Here is a 22,730-nt window from a genome sequence, read left to right on the forward strand (position 1 = left end):
TTGTTTTATTCCTCTTTTGATTTTCGACGGAGAAATTCATTACTAAAATAATAAACCATCATGCAGGTGTTCTCTCCGTAGCTGAATTGATCTGTGACTCGAGGCTATAATGTTAACAAATTATTATTTGAGTAGCATCTACGTGATGCCCTTTCAGCACTGGGGGTTGATTATTTTTTTAACAAACTCAACGTTGAGATTCTGGTCTATTTTAGGCAGTCCTTGTGGATGGGAAAGTGTTTTTAAGTTCCCTCCTCCATTCCAATGAAAGTTTGTTGAATTTCAAACTTGTGTAACTTAACTTCAATGCACAAGTTTATTTTTTTGACCTTCATATTTGATTGTACTTCAAGCCTGACACAAATGGGACACAATTCGTTGCCTCCGTGGTGTAAGGTCATTAATTGCAACTTCATACTCAAAAAGTAACTAGATGAAAAATGCATATACATTTTAAGAGAACAAATTGAAAAAATAAATTAAAATGTTTTACTTCATACTGCCCAAAAAATACTTTAAAGAACACTCATGATCAGCAAGTGTCAATTCCTTGCTTAGGGTAAGCAGAGCCATAGAGTTTTTAACCTTGCACAAGGAATGAAATATCCAAACGAGGAACACAGCAGACTCGGTTTTGAAAGTGATTTCCCGAACATAATCCTCAAATCTTTCAGTGCACCTCAACTGCACTGCACTGAACAACCGACATTCAAAAATCAAAATAAATTAAGATCTTAATTAAAGTGTAACACTGAAAGCAGGTCTTTCTTGAAGGCCTGTTGAGGCTGGGGGGGGGGGGGGGGGTGGTTAGTGGAAGCAATCATCCTGATGAGCATTAAAGAGTCACATCTTGAGCTAGCCTGTCACCAAGAGATGATTGCAGGACCTACTGATCATCCAAGGTGTGGTGGTTGAAAGTGCAATAGCCATTTCAAGATTTGGTTGAGCGATACTGTACATAACACTACAACGTTTGGCTACACTCCTAAAGTGTCAATCAGATCTCAATAAGGTTAATGGTTGTACACAAAGCTACAAATGTCTGCAGTACTATTCTGTCTCTGCACGATACATTTTTACAAGGGTATCAACACACAAAATTGACCCTGTACCCACTGGCCAACCCTTTGGTGTGGGCACCTTTGATGCGTAGGTAGCTTTAAAACAAAACTGGGGGAGTTCTGGGAACACTCTGTTCTGAGAAATCAAAACAAAATGGCAGCTATATATACTAGCCGCTCTTTGCAGTTTTGCCATTGAGCAAAAAAAAAATTTGAAATTGTCAGTATGCCATGTCAGAGAACAAAATTTATATTGACATGCCTTTTCTAGCGCTGTTTACATCTACGTGTTTTCTGTGAACACAATTTGTTATAAACATTGTACATCAATCTGCCATCTGAGGTCACAAAATAGATTGTTCTTTGGGGTCGAACAAAGAAAAAATTACCAGAGTGGGATTTGAACCAGCAACCTCCAGATTGACATTCTACCAACTGTGCTATATCTAGCCCTATGTGGGTGGTCTCTTTAATTGGCAATATCTTTGTTCGATGATACAGTGTAATACTTTCATGAACTTAAAAAGTCAACTGTGAAAATCGTGTTCAAGCCAATGAGTGGGCAACAACAGTTCATGTGTGTGAGACAACGTCTTAAGTAAGCCTAACCCAGTCAACCTCAGTTACACTTTAAATTTGTTTTTGAAATAGACCAAATCGCTTCCAGTCAATGGAGGGTGAACAACACCTAGTACATCAGCTACCTACATGTACATGTACAAAAATGTCACAGGTACTCCTCCCTCATTCCAAAATATCTAGAATAAAATAACCAGCTTAATTCTCTGCGGACTAAATACCGTACACATAAATTAAAGGGTTTATTCCCCCGACCATCTGGTCGTAATCATCATAGCTTTCCGGATCTTGTACAAGCCTTTTCCATAACACAGACCCGCCCCCTTCCTCTACTCCGATTATCACATTGGCTATTTCGTTTCATGAGCGATGGTGTCGACATTTCGCACTTGGATAAGTCCCTCTAGATTCTCGGGGCTTACCTTATCAGTGAGCAACTTACATCTCTGCCTCTTCCCCCCAGTAAAATACAATGACCGAGGCAGACAGATTTCTGAATTTCCTGTTACACGCCGACAAGTAACTGGCCGCGGACATGTGTATTTGAGAACAGACATGGATGACAGCTTTTTGTTGAGGGAAGGAAAGTTACATGTACTTCGGAGTACTTGGGGTCATACATGTACATTAGAAAGAACCTAGACTGAAAGTGGATACTTACTCAAAAATAGTCAGTGGCAGACGGCCGCAAGGGAGTTCTCATCCCTGAAACCATTTTGAACCCACCTGCACGCACAGGTCCAGGTTTTTTTTAGGGAAGGCGAGTTACTTCGGAGTACTTGGGGTCAGAGGAAGAACAGAGACTGAAAGTGGGTACACAACGTACAGGTGTCTGCTCAAAGACAGCCACAATGGATTTCTCATACATGAAACCATCATGTACCTGTACCCTTAGCAAAGTGGGTACCTACTCCACGGGAACAGCATCCAGACAGAAGAGGTACATTGTACATGAACATGCAATGTACAATGTACCTGGCACGCCTGGGCACCAAGTCGTGTACTGTAAGTTGGGTGACTGTGGACTGTGACATACACTGTACAGCCACAAGGGACCTTTCATCCCTGCAACCATTTTGACCCTACATGTACATGTACACGTACATGTACGTACCTGTACGAACCTCCATATTGTTGGATACCTTGGCAAACTGGGTACCTACATTTGTACATGTACATGTACATACATGTACCAAGTACATATGGGAACGTTACCCAGACAAAAGAGGTACCTGGGCACAAAGTCGGATTTTACTGTAATGTGGACAGCGGCAGACAGTCACAAAGGGGATTATGCAGAGTTTCTCCCAGACTCATTTCTGTTGAACCTGCTTGTGGTACTGTTTGGTATAATGGGGAAGTAGTGTCAACTACTCAATATGATGACTAAACACAGGCAGTCATTCTCAAAATTATTATTGGTGTACTGGACATGGCAACGTACGCGTTGCATAAATATGTATATTTTATTTCCAAATAATAACCCATACCTAATACATGTAATATGAATTAGTGCAACTGTGGTCTACATTTTGTGCCTTACTTGTCCAAAACCTCTTGTTAAACTCTACTCTTGGTAAAACCAAAATTTACATTCTTGATCCCTGATGCAAATTAAACATCTCTTAAATATCTTACAACATGCTCATCTACTGTTATCTCCCAAAAACCAGTTGAATAAATCGTCTAGACCACAAAGCAGGCAATGAAACAAATACTGAGATGTTCCTAGCCAAGTATGGGTACCTGCTGAAAATTTTGAATTATGGGGCAGATGGTCGCATGGAGATTCATTTTGGATGTGTTCCTGTTAACCCAGATTCATACACAAAGGTCGAGTCTAAATCGGTCTTAGATAACCTGTTACTACTCCTACTACATGTAGGCACCTTGGTATACATGTACCTACTCTAGGGTACATGAGACAGACAGTCACAAGGGGCTGGGTTACAATTTTTCCTGTTAACTCACACACATTCAGATACCCTTCATGTGTTGTGAGAGAAGCTCATGAGTAAAATCTTACGAATTCATTTTGACCTGTTCCTACTTACGGCATGGGGGATAAGGTCCATGATCAAACAAAAGCTGATATAGTCACAAGGGGGCATACATGTACGTGTAGATTTACGATTAATTTTCTCTACGCACCTACATGTATGCACATAATATAACAGCCAGCCTATGCCTCAAAGTAACCCACAGCATCAACATCAATTGCTATGACACCCTGGCTTTTGCTGTGGTGCCCTTTTCAAAGTTCCAATACAAATTTCAATGTTCCTAATTGAAGTGACCCTTTACCACAGGAAAATTGCTGTACCCCTTCAAGAGCCACGTTCAAGTACATCTAGGCCTCATGATCAAACAAAATCTGCAAATCACCAAGTACATCTAGGCCTCATGATCAAACAAAATCTGCAAATCACCAAGTACATCTAGGCCTCATGATCAAACAAAATCTGCAAATCACCAAGTACATCTAGGCCTCATGATCAAACAAAATCTGCAAATCACCATGTTTTACCATGCCCTCTTTGCTTGGATCGCCAAGCATGGTTTGTTTCACGACAAATGAATCATCTAAAATACTTGTTTGGTTTGTTTAAGTCCAGACGACAAGCACAAACATTGTTAGTCTGCAATGACCAGGGGGCATGGAGGCCATCGCCTTCGTTGCCCCTGAGAAGTATCGAGCCTGCTGTCTGTCCTTGTATAATACATGTATCTTTAGGAGCTTTGTTCGGTCAATAGTTTCAAAAGCTCATACACACAAAATCAGAAACTCCTCCTGAAATATAGATCTCCAGGAAAAAAAATCAACCCTACACTTGAACTCCCACCTGCACATACCTGTCAACAGTGGGCAATAGTTGGGCATGTGCAAGCCCCTACACACTACAACTGAGGATAGGTTCAGGGTACAGGCTACCATCAACTTGTGGGTGCTGGTGTAAACAAGAAGGTATGACCATAGCCAAGGGCAACACCAAGAGGGGAAGCTCAGTGTTTCTTTTTCCCTTTCTCTCGCACGAGATGCCGTGTTTTGTTAGAGGGTTCACAGAGTATTTCTGGGTAGAGCGACAGTGCAACTTGTGACCAGGTGTTGAAAGCTCCTCCTACTTCTCTCCTCTAGGGGGAGAAGGGGTGGGGGGGCGGCGCTAAGCTTTTCTTGGATGAAATTTAGGTGTTTATTGTAAGGTCCAGACGTATCATATGCCTATTAAATTGTAAGTCAAACAATGAGTGAACATTCAGAAAAACAGGTCATAGGGAATATTCTACGAAAAATTACTAAGCCCAACTAGAAAAAGACCAGCCGACCTCAGTGAGTGCATAGCCAGCAATTATCTAACTAACTCTATGTTGCACCTTAAACCCACAATAAAAGACAAATAAGTGTCCCCTGCAGTAGGCTTGGTTTGTGGTGTGGTTTCTTGTACAGGCTCCTTCAATTTAGGCCAGTTCTAAATCGAGGAGTCAGTCAATGCTTTGTGTGTAATGGGTAGTGCGCAGTCTTGTGAAAACAAAACACCAATGCTCATCATTTTTTATGGATAGCAGTGTACATTATGGATACATAATGGAACTGTTTGCATTGGTTAACGCCAAACGAATGATGGACATTTCTGTCCTTAGACTTGACTTGACATGAATCTTGTAACTGCTCTACACAAACTTGTGAAATGAGTTGTCCAAGTTACAGTGAGGGAAATTGGAGGTTGCCTTAAAGGGTGTATGTACTTTTTGTAGGACAAAAAACACAATGTCCACAGATTTACACTAAACTTACACAGTTTGAAGATAATGATAGTAGAAAGCTTCCCTGAAAACATTACATGCTGAGGTGCTCTTGTTTTGGGGGAATGAGTAAAACAATGGCATGAAAATAATTTTGGGCTCATGAGACCAAAATTATTTAAAGCATTTACAAACGTATTTTCATGACATTGTTTTACTCATTTCTCAAAAACTACAGCATCTCAGTAAGTAATATTTGAAGGGAAGCTTTCCACTATCATTATCTTCAAATTGAAAATGTCATTAACTGAACAAACTGGAAAAAACTTACATGATGTAAAGAATCAGTTTTTAAAAACATTTCTTCCCCTGGGTACATGTACAATCTATATTTTGTGTTTTCTTTCAGACTTTAATTAAACAAAAATCTAAATTGTAAAAACTACATAAAACTACATCACCTTAGCATTACCAAAAATGTTGTAATATCGTACATGTACGTACAACTGTACCTAGTGACAAAGAGCTTGAGATGGTGTACTGTCCCCAACATGAGGGACTTTTCGTTTTCGACGACGGATGGTTCTGCGATGGTTGTTCAGCTAAACGTTGTCGTTTTCAGCACAACGAAGATTCATCCCAAGTACTGTCGTAGAAATTGAGGAACGACCGTCCTCAAAGCCGACGCATGCGCAGATGACGCCAAATGTCATCTTTACCGTCGCAGAACCATCCGTCGTCGAAAACGAAAAGTCCCTATGGTGGGGAAATGGGGGATGGCTTAAAAGCATTTTGATTTTCACCCTAGGCTTGAGGCCTACAACATAGCCTACACAATCAAACCAGAGGCTAGGAACCAGTGACCATGGGTACACTCCACACATTGCACACAGGATACAATGTTCACTAGTTTTACAGACAAGTGGGGGTAGAAGCCAATCAGTCCCATGTATCCATGCAGGAATTTCCTTCCTTCAGTTGGGGGTGTTTTCAATCACAACATATCCATATCAAATTACTTCCTCAAAAAAATCACTCAAGCCCCATATTGGTTTCTTCAGGTGTCATACTGTATAAACACTTCAAAGTTCAAACTGTTGTCACAAAATATTGGTTGAAAAGAAAATCTGTATTTCAGGGATGGCATGGTCAGCATGCAACAAAATGACTGCTGCATCATTAATCAGGCCCCAACAGAAAGACCAAACTACAGTGCCCGGTTCAAATCAACTACATCTATCATAGCTCTGTCTAAACATGGAGGAAGGAAGAGAAGGAGCTCGAACGACCCGCAAAACCGCAGAGTAACAAAAGAATACTCTGACAATGCCCCTCTCTGGCCAGTGGAAAAAGATAGGAGACCTCCAGCTGGAAGGCCGATTAACGAGCGGGATTAAATCTCTTTGTACAGAACGTGTGGTACCGCCAGTCTGCGCTCTTGCATGCGTGTAAAGTTGAATCATTGGAGACAAGAATTGTGAATATATACACGTTTTCATTAATACTGTTTGTGGTGTTTCACGGAAACATCATGGCATATTTTTACATTTTTTGTGACTTTCCGGTCACAAGCGGTTGGTTCAAAATTTGGGTATTACCACACGAGGGTGGTAGGTATTCAATTTCGATTTGGTGGGCACAAGTGTACACAATTTTTATCAGGTCTCAAAAAAGTTTGTTTTTTCTGTATTATATCCATACGACATACGACACCATAGTTGAGTGAAGAACCAAGTGCGCACGCTCAAACTCACATATGCCAGGTCGCCCACTGTCTGTTTAAGGTATGTGGGTGATTACGAGGTGTCGTTAAACGACCGCGGTACCGCAGGTTCGACTTTTGAAGTCCCTTCGTTCGAGCTCCTTCTCTTCCTTCCTCCATGGTCTAAATGAACAGTCAGGGGGAACTACTAGACAGGTGCTACACAAAACTTCTGTGAAACGGAGTCAGCAAAAGTACTGAAACGTATGGAGATGAACCAAAACTAGCCACTGTAAAATACAACAGAGTTGTCTGGAGACTAGCAGGGCACTCATACAAAATAACCTTCATCTTTCAGCTATCACCTACATGGACATGTACATGATGTAGTCATCAAAACAGGAAAGAAAGAATAGGGGAAGACAACAGCTATACAAATGTAGTTGTCAGGGAAACCCGGGGCACTTCCAGCTGATCTCACCAACTTAGACAAGAATGAGCAAATCTCAAAATGATTCCGAATGGTCAATTCAAATTAAAGACAGTTTGACCAACAAATTGAACAGCCACCTTTTGATACATGTATACAGTGTGTGAATTCCGTCCCAAGTGTCCTTTTTATAACCAACATTAACCTCTGAATAAAAAAACCGATACTCAAGCTGCACAGCAGTGCCTTGCCAATCAAGTTTATATAATCCATGAAGGGCTATTTGGGCAGGGCGTATTGGGTTACCAGTGTGGGTGTTTTGATATGGGCGAGCTCCCTTTCACCTGCTACTGCCTACATTATTAACTTGATGGAGTGTCAGATTTTTTTAAATATCCCAGTATTGGGAACACATGTAGGACATCGCAGAAGACAACCTATGATTAATGGACCATTCACATATGAAACAGAAGTGGTATTAACGATTATTGTCGGCTCAGTTGATCTCCAAATTGAGATTTAAATTTTAAAAAGCTTTTCTTTTTAAGACTCTGGGTAGGCTTACAAATTCATTGAAAGTTGCTTTAATTCAAAAGTAAGCATTAGGTTTTGGACCTGTTTAAACTGTTCGAAATGCAACAATAAAATTAACTTGTGAAACTGGAATACACACTCTTCTCAGATTGAAATGTTTTTAAATCCCTCTCTCAATACTACATTCCTATGAATGGAATGTTTTCAAAAGATTATGTAGCTGCAGTGCTTCCCAAGTGAGTTTTTATGGTCATAAAATGTATACATGTAAGATGTATACTTTGACTTTCAGGTATTGTACTGTATCAAACTTGCCAATAATAAGTAACTTAAACAATGGCATCTACTCCAGGGGCTGAAACGGGGTATACCCCTCCACAGTCCACAAGGCTGTAGGTATAGGCAAGTATCATCCACTAGAAGCCTGGCTGGTAGAGCAGAGTGCGCTACCTTCCCAACCTTCTGTGAAACAATTATGGTTAAGTGTCTTGCTCAAGGACACAAGTGTCATGACCAGTTGTCAAACCCACACTCTGCTGCTGACAACACCAGAGCTTCTAGTGAACTAAACCGCTTGGCCACGACACGGCACAGAGTAAAAGTTACAAGCAAAAAGACACCTACATGTAAATAAACCAAAGGAAGACACATTTAAATCAGTCTAAGACGAACCAGGGAAATCTAACTGAATTAAACCAAAATAAGCTGGAAAAGCATTCACTCGGTTTGAAAAAAAAAAGGCATTGCACCCAACATTCTTATACCCACACCGTACAAGGATCAATTCAGAACTCTCCAGAACTTTTCAAAATTCTTTTCCCCAAAACAAAGAGGGAACAAAAGTTTTACCTTTTATGATTTAGCTTGATGTACCTCAACTAAAATCAATCAATTACTTGAGACACTTTACAGTTTCATGGACAAAACAATCGAAAAACCTGGCCAAACATCAATGAAAACCAATATGCAGAAGGAATTTAAGAAATGACTGCGTATTGTGTGAGAATTAACAACTGGACGCTATCTCATGCAGAGAAACTTCATCTCATCCTTCTTGGGATATGAAACAACTGGCCAATAAACTCGACTGATCTCCCTTCTCGGTTTCGGTAACGTCATCACCGATGGAGAGAGTGGATGACACACACTATGTTGGGCAGACCACTTCCCACTGCTGCCTCAAGTTACACAAAAGCAAACTAGACTGGAAAATCCATTTGGAAACAAATGCTGGCCTCGAAATAACCCAGCAGTTGTTGTGGTGCCCTGTGTTTTTGCTGTGGTGCCCTCTGCAAGGTTCCAATACAAACTCATATTTCCCCCATAGAAGTATCCCCCTGGAGTACATATAGGTAGAAACAAGGACAGGTACATGTATATCATCACTAAAGTCACACACTCTTTTCACAAGATAAACATTTACATGTAAATGTATGTAAGCCTTTGAACCCTTGCATGTTTACACACAAATGTACTTTTTTCAACAAGTTCAATGAACCCACAGTGCTGTGTGTCACTTAGCATCGACTTGACACATGAGGGCAGCAGACTATCATTTCAGTGATAAATCTGACCATTTGATAAATGGACAACAAAAATGGAGATTGAATCAAACCTTCGGGTTACAACAGTTGAACTTGCTCTACTCAAATATATAAAATGTCAAGTGATATTCAATCAGTTTAGATTGGACATGAACCAATTGAACCGTCCCTTGTCTATGATTATTTGTCTTGTCTGTTAAAGAGGGAATAATAAAAACGTTTTTTAGCTTCACTATTTTCCTACTTACTGACCCTCAATATTAATAGACCTTTTCGCAAATACCATTGCGCAAGCCCAGACTGTTGAATGAAGTGCATGCTGGTCTAGCTAGCTATCAAATTTGATAGCTAGCTAGACCAGCATGCACCTCATTCCACCTCTATTGTGCTAGTACCGAGTATTTGCGATAACGTCTATGGCAGACAAAAGCGATCAACCTATTTTTATATACTATGTATTGTTTATTTGTATTATACTGTTGGATAATGTTATTATAAGCACTACTATGTAAATATGGCACGTTGTTGTGAGTATTAAATAAATGTTTTGTCCGCTTTAAATACGTATTTCACCAACTACTTATTGTCATCAATCAGGGCTAGAGAATAAAATGCCTTCCGTATTCACATGAGCCCTACGCCTATTTTTATTAAATTGTATTATAATGTTGGGTAATGCTATATAAGCCTATAATGTAAATACAGCGTGTTGTTGTGAGTGTGAAATAAATGGCTTGTCTTTCTACATGTATCAATTCATGTATTTCACTTACTATTCATTGTCAATAGCGCTATAGAATGAAATGCCTTCCGTAATACAAGATTAATCTGTGTTTACTGAGCAGTAATGACATTTTCCTCTGCATTATATAAGTTCTCTCCGAGTCGTCACTCATCAGTGTGCCCGATCAGTTCCTCATGTAATTATATGTTCCCTGACACCCCTGTCTATTTCAGGATCAGTGGTTTTGTTTTTCTGTAAGTCAATTTGAAACTTCCTTGACGTTAAAAGCAAAGACCCAGAAAGTTCATTGATTGTTATCACAAGGGGATTTATTAAGGACACTGACCTGTGGTATGACGCCTGGAATTCACCATTACGGGCTTGGATTTAAAGACAAGACAGGATAAGTTATGTCATACTTTTTCAAGATGCCTCAAAATCTCCTTAATGCACAAAATGATGAAGTGACCATGCCTAACTTTCCTGTTACTGTATCTGTATGTACATGTGTATGGTCGATCAGAGCAACAGATTACTTGCTAAGTGCAGATATTGATCGAGCTGAGGTCATGGAGGTTGATAAACTTATCTCCAAAAGTGGCCATAACTCCATTGCAGTTGAGTACAGCCGCTGGTTTCTTCGGTTTGCAACATCTTTACCCTCAAGCATGTATGTGCCTCAACGTAGTTTTCGAGAAAGAAGGAATTTTCCAAGAATTTGATGTCGAGACCTCAGAATTAGATTTTGGGGTCACAACTTTTTTTCTTTCATTATTACCTCGCAACTTAGATGACCAATTGAGCTTAAATTTTTACAGGTTTGTTATTTTATGCATTACATGTATGTTAAGATACACCAAGTGAGAAGACTGGTATTTGACAATTACCAAAGGTGTCCAGTGTCTTAAAAACTTCCTCTAGCTACCGAGCAAGCTCGGTGTTCTAGGGGTAAAAAGACACTGCTCTAAAATGTCATGTCCAGTAAAACATGACTAGACTAGAGCAAGCTAGACAAAATGTTGAGACCAATTTAAAGAACTCACTCCTGAGTCCGCACTGAAGTTAATAACTATCCATAAAAATCTAAGGTAGAAGTCCAAGCCGATTTTCTACCTTTTGTCCAGGTATGTAGTAAATAGTTAAACAGAACTAAGAAGTCTCCTGGATTCCGAAAATCTACTCAACGGTAGTAGAATATAGAACAAAATCTACATGGCATGTGTACATACATGTTTGTTACCACAAACCAAATATATCGATACCTCACAATGCAATGCCTCAAATCCAATAAATAAAAACTGTTAATATTATTCCGATTATTTATTTGAGTCTGGCTTACCATTGTGCTCATCCAGCTCAGTCCCTATCCTCTGCCCCATCTGCTTCTGTCTGGATATAACATCAGCCAGTGCCTCCAACCCTTTATCTTGTTCTGTGAGTCCAAACAAAGAGATACAAAAATAGTTAATATTTGATGATGTTCGTCCCTAGCAGAGTCTTTCCCTTTAGCCTTCCAGACAGACTCTGCTAGGATCGAAACCTAGGGCAATTAACTATCATTATTATTATCATTATTATTATTATTTATTTGACCTCAACAAATACAAGTACATAAAAAAGCACAGCAAAAGTTAAACAATAACACAACGAACCAATCAAAATAATAACGATTACAATAATTATTCAAGCAAAAAGCACACAATAAATATTTCACAAAAACAGAACAGAACATGACATGAGTGCATATAGGTCATTTTGGTTGGTAAGAAGATTGCAGCAGCTAGTTCTACTTAGTTCACTTATATTATGATCGAGACAAAGTTGAGCATCGTTTATAACTACCTATTCGTATATTTGATATGGAATGGTTAACTACATGTAGGCCTAATATTTTACCATCGCAGCCAACAGCTTTTGACATTTTTTTTTAAATCTCTAAAGCTATAATAAAATAAGAGCTAAATTAATACAAATATTAATTAATAATTGTCAGTTAATAATGTAGCCTTGTTGTCACACTTCAAGGCTCGTGAATAACGCCAGAGACCTATCTCTGGACCAGCGTGTACATTCACCTTTAACCTACATCAATTTCACAAAGAGATACACAGTCAAATTCTATGGCGAACGTGATAGGAGTGTAGTGTTTGAGCATCTATGGAAAGCTCATTTCACTGTGCCAGTTATGCAATATCATTGTATCCAATGGAATCACTGGATCTAAATAGCAGGTACCTGTCTTTATTATCCTTGGGGATAAAGACAGGGGCCCAGTCTACCACTAACGATACTTGCCTCAAGCATGGAGGAAGGAAGAGAAGGAGCTCGAATGACCCGCAAAACCACAGAGTAACAAAAGAATACTCTGACAATGCCCCTGTCTGGCCAGTGGAAAAAGATAGGAGACCTCCAGCTGGACGGCCGATTAACGAGCCGGATTAAATCTCTTTGTACAGAAGGTGTGGTACCGCCAGACTGCGCCGTTGCCTTCTTGTAAAGTTGAATCATTGGAGACAAGAATTGTGAATATACAAGTTTTCATTTACCGTTTGTGGTGTTTCACGGAAACATCATGGAATATTTTTACATTTTTTGTGACTCTCCTGTCACTAGCGGTGGTTCAAAATTTGGGTATTAGCACACGAGGGTGGTTGGTATTCAATTGTATTTTTCGATTTGGTGGGCGAACGTGACGTACACAATTTTCTGTATTATATCCATACGACATACAACACCATAGTTGAGTGAAGAACCAAGTGCGCACGTGCAAACTCACATACGCCAGGTCACCCATTGTCTGTATAAGGTATGTGGCTGATTACGAGGTGTCGTTAAACGACTGCGGTACCACGGGTTCGACTTTTGAAGTCCCATCGTTCAAGCTCCTTCTCTTCCTTCCTCCATGCCTCAAGTACGAGACAGCAAGGAAAAGGTTAAAATTACACCAATAAGAGAAAGGTGTCAAAGACGCTATTCAAATTTTGGAACAATTTTGATTTAAAAACAAGAGAGGGATTACATTATAATGAATATATGTACATGTCAGCACTATGCAAGAAACAACAGTAAACACAATATCAAAGTACAAATTGTAAATGAAGCGATTAGAAACAGAAAAGTTAATGATACATTGCACCTCAATCATGAAAAAATTAAGGCAAATGTAGGAACAACAATCAAAATAGTACAGACAAAAGTGTTGGAAACTCTGTTCAGATAAGGAACAGTTCTTCAACATATTTCAAAAAGCAGACAAATCAATGAACAATGTTTGTACAAAACATAATAAATGATGCAATCGGAAATTGGAGTACATTTAAAGAGCAAGACAAATAGAATATATATAAGCTAAAACAATATTTATGTACAAAATATAAATGATGCAATCACAAATTGAATACAAAATATAAATGATGCAATCACAAACTGAATACAAAATATAAATGATGCAATCACAAATTGAATAAAAAATATAAATAATGCAATCACAAATTTAACACAAAATACAAACTAAGCAATCACAAATTGAAACAGTAATTAAAATTATAGTTAATGTCTCCATGATACCTCCCTCATTCAGAGTGTAGCCAGTGGAAATACAGACCAGCAAAGGAAAGTATGGGAGGGTGTGCACTAATAAGCCATCATGTCTGACTTGCTTAGTTTCAACTTACAGGCCTGATACTTCACGGAGGCAACGGAGGTGATTGCCTCCGTTGCCCCTTGCCATTGCCTTGGTGCCCTTGAAATGCTCCAGTAGAAATTTACAATTTCCTCATAGGGTCCCCTTTGCCAAAGAGAAACGCCTTGGTGCCCTTTCAAAAACTTTCAAAACTTTCAAAAGCTTTGGTGCCCTTGAAATGCTCCAGTAGAAATTTACAATTTCCTCATAGGGTGCCCTTTGCCAAAGAGAAATGCCTTGGTGCCCTTTCAAATTGAAGTGGTACAGTGTAAGTTATGGCTAAGCAAGTCATTAATGCGAACTAAAACATGTTTTGAAGAAAATAAGACAAAACATACAGTATGCCTTGCACATAAAAGCGGCCAAAAAATGGGGCGGGGTGTATGTAGAAAAAGCAAAGTTTGTCTGGTTCAAACCCCTTGGTATTAAATACAACTTTAGGGGTTTGAACCTTGTCTGTACTTACTTTGGATGACTAGGAGTTGTTGCTCTCTGATTTCATTTATGGAAAGACCTCTTACTTCCTCTGGCTCGTCAAATGTGTCCTGTCCAAACCCAGAGGTATTAGGTGCTAGAAGTCTAGTTCTGCAATAATATGAACAATACACACAAAATCATGAGGTTAAAGGGGCAGTACGATGCCTTGAATCGGGCGAACTGGTCAATGAAAAGCGTATGCAACCATTTGGTATAAAATATGTATGTTAGAAAGATGTTTTAAAGGGAGAATATTATAACCCACACAATGCCTTAAAACTGCATGGTTTTCCTTTAACTTTCCAAACTTAAATGGTCGGCCATTTTATAGAGTAACAAAATTGACTCCACAAAAAGGAAGGTTCATGATTACACTTGGTAATCGCTCTTTAAAATAATGGCAATGAAAACTTACTTGGTTTGAAGTACAGCAGCTTTCCAAAGTACATGTAATAGGCACTTCACTTTGAAGTAAAGTGATTATAGAAAAAGATATCTTTTTTTCACCCCAAATCTTGAACTTGATACAATAAACGCTTCTCAAGTTGTGTACTCCTGTTTGGGATTATTCTTCCTGGGGGGACAAATTTTCTCCTGATTTTTTTAAAGATGTTTCAAGCTACATGTAACTCTATTATAAAGGAGTGAAACAACAAATCAGTCCATACATACACAATGTTTGAACACCTGACATTAGTAGACTTGTGGACAAGTTGTCAAATGTCTGTCAAGGTGATAGTTTTCCATCTCTCTGCGCAACACAAGCATTCTTGTGAGACTGCTGGCCACCAGGAGACTACTGCTGTCGCACTGTGCAGTTAATAGGGGAGAAGTGGGCAGCCAGCAGCTTTGCGCGAGTGTAGTGATCTCGTGAGAGCAGTATTCAAACATGTATACCTGAATAATTACGCCACCACCATGAATCTCGACTACAACCATGACAAACCTTTAGCGACTTACGCACAAGCCTAGACATACAGATTTTGGGAACATTAGATTTACCTCTCGGGGGCGGAGTATGTGATGTCTTTTCTGAAGGCCTCATTGAGGATCATGTCCTTAGCGTGGAGGTTCTCCAGGAGACCAAGCCTTCTGTCCACCTCCCTCTGGGTGCTTCGGTCAAACAGTTAAGGAATCTCAGGAGATCATTATGGGACATCAAATTTAACATTAAAAACTAGGATAATAATAACTAGTTCTTACAAAACATTCTACAATAACATTGTATCGATGCGCTTTGCATTAGTGCCCTGGGGTCGATTTCACAAAGAGTTAGGACTCGTCTTATCTCGAGTTAGGACGAGTAACTCTTCCTAACTTAGGATTAGTCTTAAGGTCTGAATGCTACAGTGCAGGGTTGGGACTCGTCCTAAGTCCTAAGATTAGTCTTAGGTTAGGAAGAGTTTTGTGAAATCAACGGCTGGTCATTGGGCAAATGTAATTCCTTTAATCTCTCTCAGCTCCCTTGCAGGTATCCATTTATACTCCTGGATGGTGAGAAGCAATTACAGTTAAAGACAGTGGACACTATTGGTAATAGCTCCCTCTGAAGTAACGGCTCTCTCTAAAGTAGGGTAGTTTTTGAGAAAGAAGTAATTTTCCACGAATTTGTTTTCAAGACCTCAGATTTAGAATTTTAGATCTCGAAGTCATGCATCTGAAAGCACACAACTTCGTGTGACAAGGGTGTTTTTTCATTCATTAGTATCTCGCAACTTTGATGACCGATTGAGCTCTAATTTTCACAGGTTTGTTATTTTATGCGTATGCTGTGATACACCAAGGGAGAATACAGATACTGTTTTTGACAATGACCAACATAGGCCTCATGCTTATAACTGGTTACACACTACGTTCTTGTTGTGAAGCCAAGGACTCCATCACTGTACCAGATAAGAACCCATGGAGGGAAGACAAGAAAGGAAGTTTAAGTTTTATATGTGGCAGGATAATCCCAAAGGTTATTCCAGGGAAAACCCATGCAGTCAGGTAGGGAAACCCAATCCACACAGTGCCCCCGGTGCCACTCGTAGAGATGGAAGGCAAGGAAAGATACATCCATTACAACCCACCTACCCTTCGTTCTGACAACCTTAGTGTACCTCACCCAAACCCTAGCAAATAAACCACAGGTTATTTTTCGGAACATAAGGTTGTCGGAACAAAGGGGTGTTGGCATATATATAGAGCAGTCACCATTTAGCTACTGGCAAACCAAACCAAGGATACAAGTGGTATGCTGAAGATGCTTTTGTCAGTTTCCCTTTGAGTGTCTCTGTGTCCTTAGTGAACCTTCTCAGTGCCAGTCGAATCTCTGCTTCTATCTGCAAGTGTAATTGACAAACATAATAAGAATACATTTAAGAAATTCAAAGCTCAGTCTTTACAGTGAAACAAAATTTTTAAATAAATTTATAACTCTTTCAGTGAAAAACAATCCCTTGTTCTGAAACTTTAAGAAAATGCCAGTTTTCATATTTCAGATATTGGCACAAAGTTCCCAGGCATTATTGTTCTTGAACAAAGTAGGACAACTTTATGGAATACAAGGGCTGACAAATGCTAAATGTAAAATCACAGCATGAGTGGGATACAAAAACAAGTATCTGGCGATTCAAGTTGGCTGCTGAGACTGCTGCTTATTAACTTTTTCATTCCAGCTATTGAATACAAATTTTACATATTTGTTTTCAAAGGCTCAAAATTGGTAATCAGATTAAAATAGGGAGAATAAATCGTGAACATTCAACCGACATGTTTATGTAGCTGTTCAAATGTGGTGCACAGTACAATCTTGTTAGGCCATTCCAATTTTTAGGTGCTGAAAAAAGTCGTCGGACAGGGGGAAAAAATTCAGCAAAACATTGTATTAAATGTTAACAACCCAAATTTGTCGAGCAACAATTTTATGACCAGCTTTAAACGTAACATAAAGTTTGTAGTGAAATGCCTCGCTCGCAATTCTATCAGTTCTACATACCTGTACGTAAACATTATTAGCCTAATTGTTCTTTTCAAAAATTTTAAAATTATTGTTTCGGCGAACTGGAAATAAATGTTTACAACAAAATAACAAATGAAGGGATGATGAAAGGGATGACTCTTTGTTTGTAAGATTTAACTATTGTTCCAGTTACCCAATGAAAACGCTGCATTTGGGTTGAGAATACAGTATACAGTGCAAATTTGAAGTCACTGATTATCAACAAACAGTTCGCAAGATAGCTGGATAGATAGATGGCGAAACGTTTGAAGTGAAAACAGACTGATGAGGTTAAATTCGCTTTGCATCGGCACTTTTAGGAAGTATGAACAGGGCTTAAACACGGGCACTTTATACGCACATTATCCCTCCAATGTTTATAGTGTTGTGCGTAATGACATGGTCTATTTTAGGAGTACAAAATGTAGGACCAGTGACCAGGGGTGCGATTTTGGCGGCTGTAACGAATAATTATTTCTGATGTCATAACCAAAACGGTAACCGAGCTCACAACTCGGTTATCGTTCAGTCTGAACAGCAGAACCAACGACCAACAACCGAAACACACCCGGGTTTAGTCTTCAAGCTTGTACTGAACTCTTCCCTCCTATCCCTGGGACCCTGATCATACCACTATCACTGTATCCTCTCAAACAGTTCAAGAAATAAATGTGACCACTAACCTTTGAATAACTGGAGCCTTTTCTTTGAAGGTCATTCCTCTGATTGATCATCTCCATGACCGTCTGCCCTGTACGTTGACATGTTTCATACTCCGTTAACCTGCAACAAGAACATCGTGCTCACATAATAATTACAATCATTCCAACTTTAATAATAAATAATAATAATTATAATAATAACAAGACTTGTAATGCGCACGTATCCACCCTGCTGCGTGTTCAAGGCGCAGTCTGTGCAACAGTCTGTGTTACTCAGAGTCAGTGGCACCTTGTAAACCCTTATAAGGTGCTAAATAATTGGTTCTCAAAATTCATCACTGCAATTACCTATCTTTCTGAAAGTTTGTATATACTCAGCGCCTTGAGTACCTTGTTTGGTTGATAAGTGCGCAATATAAGACTTATTATTATTATTACTTAGAGTCAGTCAGTGCAATTACATAAATACCAACTGCGACTGGGTATTTGAACATTGCCCTAAGGTTTTGTACAGTGGGACTCGTTGCGACAACCTTAACCCTCCAGCCGTCGATTTCACCAAACTCTTCCTAACTTATGATTAATCTTAGGACTTAGGACGACTAAAGTTCCGTATCCAAAAACGTAGGAGGCATTGAACCCATCCTAAGTTAGGACGGGTTACTCGTCCCAACTCGAGATAGGATTAATCCTAGCCCTTCATGAAATCGGCTGCAGCCTCCAGAAACTCCAAACCGGAGGATTACAATTATTGCAAACTACAGCGAACTCTCGCATGTCTAGTGTGTGTCAACCAAGCATATTATTGAATTTCAACTGGGATGAAACGGTACTGGGATGAAAGTGAATTGGAATAACTGTCGCCAAAACATTTGGGACTAAACGGTTTAAGGATGCAACATCTGGTTTTCAGCAGGCCGTGGACTAGCCCACCTTGCTAAGCTGTTATGGCTATAGTATAGTACATGTATACCTTTTAACATCGGTCTCATCACAGCCGTTATGGCGACTGTGATAAAACCAATTTTAAAGGCAGTGGACACTATTGGTAATTACTCAAAATAATTATTAACATAAAACCTTACTTGGTAACAAGTAGTAGGGAGAGGTTGGTAGTATAAAATATTGTGAGAAAGGGCTCCCTCTGAAGTGACGTAGTTCTCGAGAAAGAAGTAAATTTCCACGAATTTTATTTCGAGACCTCAGATTTAGAATTTGAGGTCTCAAAATCAAGCATCTGAAAGCACACAACTTTAATAGTGTGACAAGGTGTTTTTTACTTTCATTGTTATCTTGCAACTTCGACGACCAATTGAGCTCAAATTTTCACAGGTTTGTTATTTTATGCATGTTGAGATACACCAAGCGAGAAAACTGGTCTTTGACAATTACCAATAGTGACCAGTGTCTTTAAAGACCCTGTCAGACACTTTTAGTAATTGTCAAAGACCAGTTTTCTCACGTGGTGTATCTCAACAAAATGTATAAAATAACAAACCTGTGAAAATTTTAGCTCAATTGGTCGTCGAAGTTGCGAGATAATATTGAAAGAAGAAACACCCTTGTCACATGAAAATGGGTGCTTCAGACGCTTGATTTCGAGACCTCAAAATCTGATCTGAGGTCTCAAAATTAAATTCGTGGAAAATAAGTTCTTTCTCAAAAAAACTATGTCACCTCAGAGGGAGCCGTTTCTCACAATGTTTTATACTATCAACAGCTCCTCATTACTCGTTACCAAGTAAGGTTTTATACTAATAATTATTTTGAGTAATTACCAATAGTGTCCGCTGCCTTAAAGGATTCGGTTACTTTTTTTAAATGTCCACAGATTTACATTAAACTAACATGGTTTGAACATAATGATAGTAGAAAGCTTCCCTTAAAATATTAGTACTAACTGAAGTGCTGTACATAGTTTTTGAGAAGTGAGTGAAACAAGTCATAAAATAATTTTCGTCTCAGCTTTAGTGAGACAAAAATTATTTTAGCATGTAAAATTGTATTTCCAGATATGATATCATATCACACATGTACCACAACTGGTTAAGAACTTTTTACACATTCTTAAAGGCAGTGGACACTATTGGTAATTGTCAAAGACTAGCCTTCACAGTTGGTGTATCTCAACATATTCATAAAATAACAAACCTGTGAAAATTTGAGCTCAATCGGTCATCGAACTTGCGAGATAATAATAAAAGAAAAAACCCACCCTTGTCACACGAAGTTGTGTGCATTCAGAAGGTTGATTTTGAGACCTCAAGTTCTAAATCTGAGGTTTTGAAATCAAATTCGTGGAAAATTACGTCTTTCTCGAAAACTATGGCACTTCAGATGGAGCCGTTTCTCACAATGTTTTATACCATCAACCTCTCCCCATTACTCGTAACCAATAAAGGTTTTATGCCAATAAATTATTTTGAGTAATTACCAATAGTGTCCACTGCCTTTAAACTGAGACCAAAATTATTTTTGTGACTGTTTAACTCATTTCTAAAAAACTATAGCACCTCAAAAGTGAAATTTGAAGGGAAGCTTTCTAGTATCGTAGCGTCATACGTTATCGTCCCTCATATGTTTTCGAACCCCAACTTTGATTCCTGTTTACCGCGAGATTGTGCAAGCTGCACCGGTGACAGAAGCTATGCAGTTTACTCACGGTCTGTATTTTCATCAGGCTTAATCATGCTGAGAATAAAGTTTCCTGTCGTTGGTTATGCTCAAACAGTTATAAAATGATTGATTTTCGGTACAAATCACTAGTGCATTATTATGCCAACATTCATATGAGTCAAAGAAACATCATCCAACCTCGAAAGTTCAAAACAAAATTACTATCTGCTACAATGTAGATTGAGTTTCATTCTGCTTTAGTCTCTAGATGGATCACTTGAGGTGGTTACTTTTTGGGATTCTATGGTGTGCCGATAAGGGGAAAAAAATTAAAACATTTTACGTGAAAATGACAACATTCTTTTTTGCTCAACTGCATACTGTAATAAATTCTGATTTAGCGTAATAAATACTAAGTCTACATTAGAAATAAAATATCATAGATTGGTTTCTTAACTCCTGAAACCAAACATTACTGGTCTGAAATGGGGGAAAACGGATGTTTATGAAGTGTGTGTGCTTCAAGGGGGGGGGGGGGGGGGGTGTTTTACTTTCATGCCTTATGATACCTCTGGATTCTAATATTGTAGCCATATTGCCTTGGGACAAAAATGTCATTAAATTTGGTAAGTAGAAATTGAATAATATTTTTGATTTATTTTGCACGCCATACTAGCTTCTGAATATTCAATAAAATACCAACCACTGAAAGGTGTGAAAACATATGACGTTGCTCCAATGTCGTGCATGCATGCTGCATAAGCACTGTTAATGGCGGACTGTCTCTCGCAATGTAAAACCAAAAATTTAAAAATTTTAACACACCATGAAGTGTAAGTGTTATTGTTAAAAAATTGGATAGACGATTTGAAAAAAAACCTTTCAGTTTTTGATTGTAAACAACTTGTCTGTTAATGTTATCCTACTGAAAACACATGACACCAGGATACACTAGTATTTTATTATAATAATAAATAGGAAATAGTATCATTATCTTCAAAATCAAACTGAGTGACATAAAAATGAGTGACAAAGTTGAAAGTGGTGGCAGGATACGGAAAGTTATCCGTTGAAGTACAGTCCTCCATGGTCTGACCATGGCCATGCATGGAGTTGTTTAATTTCTTCCTCCATTTTTCGCCACGGTCAGACACAGTCTCGTATGACTCTACAGTGTGCATGCCGCAGCATGCCATGTGTGACATGCATCGAATTCAGTTGAACTCCGAAAGAAAACAGTGAAGATTTGTTGCACTGAATTTGCCAACTTTCAAGCAAAATAAACGGATGTTGATCTAATATTATCAACAATAACCCTCTAACATATACCAAAAACTTCAAAATACAAGAAATTAATATCACAAAGTTTCAATTTAAGCAACATTCTCACCAAGGATCGCTACCAAATGATGCCATTATGAAGTGTCAGTGCAGGAAAGATGATTTTACTATACTACAGCGTGTGCGTGGTACCCTTCTCACAATGTACAAACTGACAGTACATGTCTTGTCAACGATGGGGAGCAGACCAAATGTTACAATTCGATGACTGTTTTATGTCTGATATTTTTCTCCATCCAACGACTGATCTATGAAAGTAAAAGTTTAAAGAGCATTATCATTATGGTGTGAAAATGTTTAGCCTACTCAATAACATCCAACTCATCATTCGAAAAAAACTTAACCCACTTGGCTATTTTTATAATTTTGAGCCTAAAAACAAAAAGTCAGTCTAGGTTTGATTGAGCTAAAATCCTACATTTTTGTAAATCGACGTTTGAGAATTACGGACTTTGTGACACAATTCTAATTATTACACTATTGTATGAGGTTTTTCTTTGGCTTTTATTTTTCGTTTTATTAGTTTGATGCGATACGATCGATAGGACTTTGTGTAGACTCACGGGGGGGGGGGGGATTTTACGTCATCGCCACCAATTTATGCCCTTCTTATCAGCAGTTGCAGGTAAGATTTGAGTTGTGAAGCTTTCAAAA

The 22,730-nt window shown here is 38.8% G+C and overlaps 1 protein-coding gene across 1 annotated transcript in view; it reads right to left on the reverse strand.

Annotated features, from left to right (window-relative positions):
* The window catches only part of LOC117292512 (syntaxin-8-like), a 41,306-nt gene extending 19,102 nt beyond the window's left edge, over positions 1-22,204 (reverse strand). The window contains exons 1-6 of the mRNA XM_033774582.1: positions 22,126-22,204; positions 18,141-18,240; positions 16,704-16,798; positions 15,477-15,587; positions 14,464-14,582; positions 11,655-11,747 (exon numbers count right to left, since the gene is read on the reverse strand). Of these exons, the coding sequence (XP_033630473.1) occupies positions 11,655-11,747; positions 14,464-14,582; positions 15,477-15,587; positions 16,704-16,798; positions 18,141-18,240; positions 22,126-22,151 (544 nt within the window). The 5' untranslated portion in view covers positions 22,152-22,204. The remainder of the gene's footprint in view (positions 1-11,654; positions 11,748-14,463; positions 14,583-15,476; positions 15,588-16,703; positions 16,799-18,140; positions 18,241-22,125) is intronic.
* Between the last annotated feature and the right edge of the window lie 526 nt (positions 22,205-22,730).

Source organism: Asterias rubens, chromosome 7 (assembly GCF_902459465.1).
Source record: "Asterias rubens chromosome 7, eAstRub1.3, whole genome shotgun sequence".
Lineage (NCBI taxonomy): Eukaryota > Metazoa > Echinodermata > Asteroidea > Forcipulatida > Asteriidae > Asterias > Asterias rubens.